This window comes from Ictalurus punctatus, chromosome 19 (assembly GCF_001660625.3).
Source record: "Ictalurus punctatus breed USDA103 chromosome 19, Coco_2.0, whole genome shotgun sequence".
In the NCBI taxonomy this organism is placed as follows: domain Eukaryota; kingdom Metazoa; phylum Chordata; class Actinopteri; order Siluriformes; family Ictaluridae; genus Ictalurus; species Ictalurus punctatus.
In genome coordinates this window covers 20,805,002-20,815,147 of record NC_030434.2, presented here as the reverse complement: position 1 = coordinate 20,815,147, position 10,146 = coordinate 20,805,002, and the positions used below count along the sequence as shown (strand labels likewise).

Below are 10,146 nucleotides of genomic sequence, written 5' to 3'. Positions count from 1 at the left end.
TGGGTAGCCACCAAACCGGCTTCCAGGCCTCTGACGTGACAAGGTGGGGATGATTCCTAGGGTCGATCATGAGTACGGGTTAATGTACGTGTAGAGTATTGTACCCATGTCCGCATGGGTTTCCTCTGGGTTGTCCGGTTTCCTTCGATCTCCGCAAACCAAGCCAGGAGGTGAAGCTGCTACACTAAATTGCCCTTAGTTGTGAATGAGTGTATGTGTGTGTTATGCATGGCGCCCTGTGATGGACTGTCATCAAAACTTGGGTGTATACCTGCACCTAGAGTTCTGGGGATAGGCTGCATATCCACCACCACCTTAACCAGGATAAAGAAGTTACGGAAAATGTATTCATAGGGCTTTGAATTGACCTCCTCTTCCTAGGGATCCTGGAAACGGGAGGTTCTATCTAGCGGAGAGGTTCTTTAGTTTGTCCATCTAGGGAATGCTGAAAGGATCTATGAAGAACCCTCAACAAAGGTTTTGAATTTTAGAAAAGGTTTCAAGTAGAACTCTTCATGAAGATAAGAACCAGTAACTATCATAAAAACCCTTAAGAAACCTAAGATACCATGAAGGTGTGTATGTATATGATTCCTGGGGCCCAGAGTGGGAGTCTAATGTGTCCTTGAAAACCCAGGTGAACAAATACCTTCAGGACAGGAACAAATTCTTTCGGGACAGCACATTTACCAGTCAGGAGGCTTCTTCAGTTTGTTTCACTCAGGGGTTTCATTAAGGATTCTACAGTATATAGAACCCAACAACTGAGTAAAGTGAAACCATTAACCCGAAGAACCTTTAAGCTCCTCTGAGGTACCATAAGGGTGGTGATAATTCCAGGGCCCTGAGTAGACAAGGGGGCCTAAAGGAACGAAAATTGTCCAGAAGTATATACATATCCTTCGTCAAGACAGGCCCAACATTTTTAGATAAACAAAGGCTTCTGTCTAGCAGCCTAAAGACTTCTCCAGTCACTCTAAGAAATGATGTTCAATTTTCTTTATAGTAGCCTACAACAGACGGTTTCCAATTCAAAAAAGTTCCAAACAGAAGCTTTTTAGAAAGGTCCCTCATTATCTATCTAAATGACCCTTAAGGAACCCCCTATGTACACATGAACTGCTGCCCTTGGGTGTTAACTTCTGACTTCGCATAGATTTTACATGACCTCAGTACACTCAAAGGTTCTGTGGATAGTTAAGGGTTCTTCACTTCCTAAAAGGCTTGGAACACACATGGTCAGGAAACAGTTGAAGTCTACACAGAAACACTAAAGGTTCGCCCAGAGGGACAAACTGAAGAATCCTTAATGGTTATTTAGTTAACTTCATGTCTGTCATGAACAGGATCCACTTTCAGGAAGCATCCATTCAATGCAATCTTGAGTCTCACTCGCACATTCTCACGCTGATGTTCTGTCTTGTTGGGAAAAGTCAGCATATCAGAATCTGGGGTTGAATCTGAAAAAGTACTACAAGTGTTACAGCATGTAATTCATCATTCATTCCTTCATAATCAGAAAGCACTTTATTCTGGTCAGGGTTCTGGTGGATCTGGAGGGTATCCCAGAAATTCTGGGAGCACAGTGGGGAATACACCATGCACAGGGTGCCAGTCCATCACCAAGCGTCTCTCACACACACATACTTGCATTTAAGGGCAATTTTAGTTTAGACACCAATCCAATACCAGCATGTTTTTGGATGTTGGGAGGAAACTGAAGAACCCAGAGGAAACCCACACAAAACTCCACACATATAGTAACCCAAGCTCATGATTGAACTGGGGATCCTGCAGCTGAGGCAACACCATTTGTCCACCTTTAACTTGTTCCCACTCGTTGAAAAAGTAGATATGTTTCTGCATATTGTAAGAAAATAGATTTTTGCTCCGCACACCAATGATGAAATTTCTCACTCAAGTCATCCAGCAGAAAAATCTCTAAACATCAACTGCCTCAGAAAATCAAAAGCAGCCCAGCTCTGATGTCTACACCAAAGAAGAAACCATGAAAGAAGTAGGAACCAATCGTATTCCTTTTGGGAGTTGCAATATAATAGATCGTGACTTGACTGTAATGTCGAATAAATCACCCTTAAAACCATCACTAGCACATGAGGGACAGTTTGAAAATATTAAAAACTTTATGGCTCGATGTGTAGAAGCTTTATAAAAATGTGGACTATTTCCAAAAGCAGCCTCTGAGGTGCTGTTCTGTTTGTTCTTCTGACACGAGTCCTTTATCGATCTCTGTGTTTACTCTTCTCTCTCTGAATCTCATAATCTGCACTGGGATGGCTCGATCACCTCGGCTGGGGAGGTGTAACTTTGAAAAGCGAACATCAGTGAACATTAGAACAAAAGAACCAGACAGAAAGAGAGAGCAAAAAAAGGAAAAAGCAAACTGTTCCACAGCGGCCCAAAGGCAAAGTGGTAGTTTGGTGGAAAACTTTTCTCTGCCCACACACGGTGTACACACACACACACACACACACAAGCCGGCATGATAAACAGGATTATATTCATCTATTTATAGGATAAACAGAGCAAGTGAACAATGTGTGCAACTATACAGTTAGCTCCTTGAAAGAGATCTGCGTTACATGCTTTTATAATCAATATATGAGAAACAATGTATGAGTGTGAGAGCAAGTGAAAGACAAGGTACATTATTGTACAAATAGGCAGTCCTCAGCGTTGAGTAATAAATCCCATAAATTCCTCGATAAGGGAATGCATTATACAAACAGTGGAAACATGGTGGTTTAATAATCCTGCTGTACACGAGGAGCCAACATTTCTTCTCCAAAATATTTGCATCCGCTTCCATCCAAATATTATTTCTGCCTAGAACCATTCCTTACCATGTGTTTGGAAATATACACAATAAAATCTTACTGGATTTAATGTATAGACACACAGTCTAGAATTCTTGGTAATGTCCAGAAATGGGAAAACACAGGAAGCAGAATGGACTATAAAGGTTTTGGGACTGCTGTAGTGTTTTATTTATTTTATTTTTTTATTAATGAGGTTTAAGTCCTTTCCTTTCCTTTAGGCACTGTACTTCTTCCCCGTTCTGTGAATCTGCTGGTACAGGGTCATGGAGAACGCCATGCCGAGGAGCTGCAGAACAGGAAATGACATCAGTGAGCTTAGTCAGGATACAATCTAGATTTAAAAATGTCACTAGATGTGACTGAATCAGTTGTTAAACACAACAAAATTAGCAAAGTACTGACTTCCTGGCACAGTTTTTTTTTTTTCACCCCCACTTTGGTCGCCTGCCAATTCCCACCCATGGCTAATGTCGCTGTGATTGACAGGGGACGCCGCGTAGGTCATCCCCTTAATGTAAACCTCGAATGATCGCCTTTGAATTTTAACATTTGTGATGAGTTACTGCATTTTTATATACAGATTACACATTGTTCAAATTGCTTATTTACTTGAAACACACACACTCATGACAAATCGAAAAAATATTTCATTTGTGTGTGTGTGTGTGTGTGTGTGTGTGTGTGTGTGTGTGTGTGTGTGTGTGTGTGTAAGCGGAGGTGCAAATGGCAGAATTGATATTACTGGAAGAGTTAGCACATGATGCCCTTAGAAGGCAACAGATATTTACAGACCAGTATGATTTATTTGTTTTATTTATTTATTTTTGAGGATGAAGGCTGGCTTACAAGTCGGTCAATTTTAAAACGTTTTGTCCCAGTATGGTCTCCACTTGTGGCAGAGAAACTCCCTCAGTTTTGGTGTGAAACCATTTTCTCTTGACCTCACTTCTATTGCGCTGGATAGACGCTGCCGAATTCCCTCCATATTTTGGCCGTTTCAGGTGCTGTGAGTCTGCTGGATACGCTGCTAAATAATAATATTTGAGAGAAAAAGTACTTTTTTGGGGGCCATTCTGCACTTTGCACCCTGTGAACTTAACCTTTTAATGGAGTGTTGTGGGCGTCACCAAATGCAAATCAGCTATGGCGTGCACGTGCCTGGTTATTCCCAGGTGACTACCATTTTTCAACATAAACACGCGAATACAAAGAAAATCAGCGTTTTATGGAACTTTTGTAACTCCGGTGTAAATTTTTCGTTTGGTCCGGCTTACGCAACCGTCTACACGCAACTCTACTCAAAGACTGATGAATGAGGCCTATTGCTTGTACCTGTACAACAGGTGTGTGGGTGTGTATTTGTGCTGCTTTAAATACCTGTATGACCAACACACACATAGCAATAGTGCCCAAGAGGTGTTTGTTATCGTCCAGCCAGTCCACAACCTTCCCGTAGCAGCCCTAGCAGAGAAAGCACATGTTCACTCAGTGTCTTTACATGTACACAATAATCTGAAAATGACACAAAATTACATTTTCGCCATGAAACCGTCCTGATAAACGAAAACCCCAACATTGAGATGAATCAGTTACATTTCGTTGCCAGTACTGTCATTAGTGAAGCGAAGCCGTTAGTTTAATTATAGTTAAAGTTATAAAATTTGCTGATGCTATTTATAAGTACACTATGCCATTTCATTGTCTTAATGTGTATACCGGTAGTATACACACTCATGGAATATTCCCATGGCATTTCCCCTGGAATACACTGGATTTAACAATATTACGAGAGTCATACGATGTTGTATATTCTTTTATATTAATTACTTATCCAAATAAATCCAATAGGAACTCCATTTAAAACCATATCCCATTGGGTAAGCCATTGAAAGCCCGCTGGATTGTGAGAGAACAATAATGAAACTCCCAATGAAATCCCATACTCAATAGGAGCCAACTCACCATGAGATTCAGATTAAATGCCCGCTGGACTCAAACGGAAACTTTTTTTAATGCATCATGTTATATATTTCTTAACGATTTATTGGAAGCACAAAGGACTCGAAGCTACAGAGAAACACGGTGCTCTTGAACTTTAGCTCTGCTAAAAAGTGATATTCACATAATGTTGCCCTGAGCTGATTTTCTATTTCAGTCCAAGATTTTTACGTCACTCCTCAGTTTCTTTAAGCAAACACAATATTTTAAGATACATGTGCCGAATAACCCTATTAGGCTAAAATCCAGGTGTCTTTATTGTAGTTTCTGAAATCTGATTTAAGATGTCTCAGTAGCTGCGTTTACATGGACAACAATAATCCACTCTTAATCTGATTAAGACCATACTTTGATTAAGAAACTACCATGTAAACAGCAATTTTTACTTACCTTAATCTAATTAAGGTCATACTCGAAGTAAGCACTAATCGAATTAAGACAGGTGGAGTACTCCTGTTTTAGTCGCATTATGGACGTGTATTACACACATGTAAACACCTTCATCACATTATGAACGTCGTGTGGGAGTTTTCACCGCATTTTGCGACAGGACGCGTTCACACACGGCAGTTTTACGTTTTACGGCGAACAAGAGAGTTCGGCCACGTCCCAAATCGCATACTTGCCTACTATAGGCCTGTAGTGGGGAAAAATACATGTATCTCGGCTACTATATAGACGGTAAGTATGCGGTTTGGGACGCAGCCCACGGCTTCAAGCAGTCGTCTATTAGCACGTACAGCATGACAAATAATTAACTGCTCTTAAAGCGTTCACCCAAAAACTGTATACGGTACCATAACGAAGACCAACTGTATGTAGATACGTGAAATTCTGGCGAGACGTCGGACGGCGTGGCGCGGTGACGTAACGACGCGGGCTGTTAATCTAATTATGTTCTATAACATGTAAAACGAGAACATGACAGGAGTATTTTAAAAGCGACTCATGTAAACACCTTAATCACAATATTATCTTACTCAGAGTAAGGTCAATAATTAGATTACTGCTGTCCATGTCAACGTAGTCAGTATGTTGCTTATGTCTGTGGAAATCAGATGATTGCCAGATTCATAAGTGTGCATGTAAAAGCACTCACAGCGTCCAGAGCGAGTGCGATTAGAGATCAGCCACGCAGCAGCCGTTTTTCTCTTCCTTTTTGCTCAAAAATGTTTTTTATAAACTCACCTGAGACCAGAAGACGGTACTGGCATTGCGCCCACAATCTTTATAATACTCCTGACAACATCGGTCTGGGACTGTCTTGTCAGGGAGGGCATCGTACCAGTCGGTGTATCCAGTTACACCACAGCACTGCAACTACACAAACACACACACACGGAGTGAGTGAGTGAGGGAGAGAGAGAGAGAGAGAGAGAGAGAGAGAGAGAGAGAGAGAGAGAGAGAGAGATGGATAGATAGAGATAGAGAGAGAGATAGATAGTGAGATAGAGAGATTGCTGCTTCATCCAATATTAATGGGAACATTTCCTAAAAGCAGTTAAAAAAACCTTTTGTTACAGCTAAAATCTCTGTAAAGCTTTAGCAGGCTGTACACTAGAACACACACACACACACACTCATAAGGCTACACAGCTAGAATGTTAATACACAGATTAGTCACTCATTACACCAGAGGATTCCACAGTGCTGTTAAATTCTCAACTCTTACTGGTGAGAGAACTTTGATTAATTGTCTATAACAGCAGCTCTGACACTGGTTCCAGCTGCGAGACAAATCACAAATTTATATACAATTATATTCATTTACCATTAATTAAAGTTTATATTAATCGTTCTCATACGTCATCCTTTCTATAGTAACAACTTTGACCCTGACTTGTATGGCAAATGCTCCACATAAATGGTTTTTCTATTTTTCTATTTAGATAACTGGGATATGGTAAAGCGATGTTTATTTAACGTTCATGGAAGGAGTCTCCAGTGTCAGTACTTCAGAACGATCTTTTGTTTCTCGGCAACATGATAAATGTGCATTTATTTTTTGGGGTCTCATTAACTTCATGAGTGAGAGAAAAAGAGACGCGGGTGAGGGAACGACTGTTTATAGCTGCTGTTGTGCAAAATAGAACAAGAACTAACTTGTTTTCAAGGGCATTCCAGTATATTAAATGGATAAAAAGTCATTTAATAAATAGATAACTAGTTGGTGTTGGCAAACTGCTGCAGTATAAAAGGAATGAAACACTTTGGGACATGCTGTTACAGGAAAAATAACATCTCTGGGGTGGAAAAAGTGGCACGGTGTCACTCCAGGCTTCATCACACCATTCGGTTGCTGTTCATTTTTCTACAACACCACGTCCTCGAGCATTTTATTTCTTACAAACGTATACAAACTGATAACTCCAGTCTATACAGGATCCAGATCAATATTGACGCTCATAACAGTATGATGCACCCGGCATCAGATCTACTTCGGATTCACAATCACGTGACTTACAGAAGCACGCGCGCACACACACACACACACACCTCAGACTGGATGATGTTCCATGCGTTGCGCAGGCCGACGTTGTTGTCGGAGTTGTACAGCTGTAGACCCTCCTTCAGGTCCTGCTTTGCGTACTCACTCACCTGAAAGACAGTTCACACTTACACCACGCACTCGTTCTGTAAAACACCTTCAATTCAGGATACGCTCAAGTTCACGTGCGACATGAAATCTGCCGTTTTTAAACTGATTTTAAACTGATACATTGTGCAATTTCAAAGATGATCGAATAAAATCCGCTTTCTGGGCATGCGACTCAAATGATACTTGATATTTTTGATAACGACACAGGAGTAAACCCAGGATAGTGACAGGGGAGTGCAGCAGCAGCAGCAGCAGCAGCAGAAGCAAACATGACCAAGCTGGCCTCTTGACTGAACATGGCTCGTAAATCCACAACAGGACGGTGGGAACACATTTCACAGAGCTCGATTTGTTCCCAAGGGCGACCTCTATTGGGCATACACATGTACCACTTTATTAGGAACACGTTTACATTTTGCATTTATTCATTTAGCAGACGCTTTTATCCAAAGCGACTTACAAATGAGAAAATACAAGCGAAGCGATATATCAAGCAGAGAACAATGCAAGTAGTGCTACAATACAAGATCCATTAATTGAATTCGAAGAAGCAAAGTACGCAGAGTAGAGGTGTGTTTAAAAAAATAAAATAAAAAATGTTAGGATTTGGTTACATGTTCACGGAAGAGGTGGGTCTTTAGCTGTTTTTTGAAGAACACCTGTACATTCATGTAATTATTCAATCAGCCAATCATGTGGCGGCAGCACAACGCATAAACTCGCTCAAATACACATCAAGAGCTAAAAAGTTAACGTTTACTGTGTGATCAATTGAAGACCAGGTGTAAACGCATTCGAGACGGATTTAAATCCGATCGCTCAAACCACATCAGGAGGTGGTCTGGGACGCCGTATTCCAGAAGAAACCGGACAAGTCTAAATGCATCTGGTTGTTGGAACCACACGTCAGCGCTTTTCTCCTCCCAAACGGAAGTACGTCACTCGCGTCAGCCGCGCCCGAAGCGAAAACAACACATCGACCGGTACAGCCTGACGGAGATACGAGTGTGCCTCCTCATTAAATTGCTCTGCAGGCTGACACAGAGATAACCGTAGGTCCGGAGCCCCGTTCGTAAAAGAAGCCAGCGATATATTTTCCCCACCAGTGTCGACTCCGAGCTTTCGTCCAGGCATCGCGTGGGGGTTTAAAGTGTAGTACCGCCGACAGTGAAAATGCTGCACGTAATTAGTGCTGCCTTTTGTCGTGCAAGCGTTGTAGCGAGCGTTTTCGTTGTCCTTTCGCCTGCATTCTCAAACCAAAATAACGCTGGCTGCCATTTCAGTTCAGCGGAAACGCGCATTTGCATTTTGCGTGGGAATAGAAGATCGGATTCGTATCCGTTTCGCTGAAACGCTTTACGTGGCCCGGTGTAAATGGAACCGTTTTAACGGATCCGATCCGAGAAAACACATGAAGTGACCAGGTGTAAACACGCCCTATCGGTTTCCAGTATTTTAAAAGGAATTTGGCACCTGGTTAACGTGGCATTACTGGATGTACACTTATCTGCTTCGTTTGCGACAACAATCGATCTTAATATTACAAGCAAATGTGAATTTTGTCCAAACAATCAAATTGGATTTTGTCTCTTGTAACTGGCGGAGCAGACCGTCAGTGTCTCGGTTTAAAAATGAGATTTAAGAAATAAATCAGATTTCCCTGCTTTGTGAATGCTTGTGCTTTACCTTGTCTGTATACACAAAGAAGAGGATGAGCAGAATCAACTCTGCCAGCAGAATTATCAGCAGGACAATGAAGAACTAGAGGGGAAAATAATTTTTTTAAAAAAGGGAGAAGAGAAAACAAGTCATGCAAAAAACTATTACAAAATAGTTATGTTAGTATCCTGTATACGTAAATGATGATCCCTGTGAACATCAAGGCTCAACACTCACACTCAGCAACAGGAACTTGTTCTCCTTGATGGCGCCCATCCAGCCCAGGAAGCCTGTCACCATGACGATGGAGCCCAGGATGATGACCAGGTTGGCGGCTGAGAGTGAGGGGAAGGAGGGAGAGAATGTGGCAAAGCTCCCCTGAGACATGGAGAGCCAGATCCCTACTCCCAGCAGACCACATCCTGACAGCTAGAAAGAGAGGGAGGGGGAAGGACAGATCTATTACTTTTTCATAACTCTAACAGTATGCTGCATGGAAAGTAATAACCTTGAGAAAACGAGAAATTCAATTTTAGTTTAAAGTTTAAATCAAAGCAACAAAGTAACTAAGAGAAAGAATGTAGCCCCAAGTTAGGTGTTTGGTATTCCTTCTGCATGGACACACACACACTTATATTTCTACCCACACATATAGACAATTTCCCAAGACAAACATTATTTTGCATAACTAAACAGCACCATTCTATCAGTCTTAGCGCACTGACTGGGTGGGGAGTTCATGAGGCCCATGTTCGTGTTTCACCGGAAGTGAGAAGAAATTCGAGACCATTGCTCCCCACTAGACTTTAGGTCTGGACTCGGACTCGGACTCGGCCAATCCACGTTTCGTTTCATTTCATCTTGCTGTACTGGTTAACTTACTGCTACAGATAACATTCTCTTGTAAAAGTGCTTCATACAAATGTCAATTCTTGTTTCTTGCAAGAAAAAGAAGCCTTTGTTTGTCACAAACCTTACAGTACATTGAAAATCTTTTCTTCGTAAATCCCAGCTTGCTAGGAAGCTGGGGTCAGAGCGCGGGGTCAGAGC

At 41.6% G+C, this 10,146-nt stretch overlaps 1 protein-coding gene across 2 annotated transcripts in view; it reads right to left on the bottom strand.

Annotated features, from left to right (window-relative positions):
* Nucleotides 1-2,502: 2,502 nt before the first annotated feature.
* Nucleotides 2,503-10,146, bottom strand: part of tspan9b (tetraspanin 9b) — a 39,500-nt gene continuing 31,856 nt past the window's right edge. Inside the window, exons 3-8 of one of the 2 annotated variants that reach the window (XM_017493660.3) lie at nt 9,334-9,525; nt 9,124-9,198; nt 7,335-7,436; nt 6,027-6,158; nt 4,218-4,301; nt 2,503-3,126 (exon numbers count right to left, since the gene is read on the bottom strand). In XM_017493660.3, the coding sequence (XP_017349149.1) occupies nt 3,055-3,126; nt 4,218-4,301; nt 6,027-6,158; nt 7,335-7,436; nt 9,124-9,198; nt 9,334-9,525 (657 nt within the window). In that variant the 3' untranslated portion in view covers nt 2,503-3,054. 2 annotated transcript variants of the gene reach the window in all.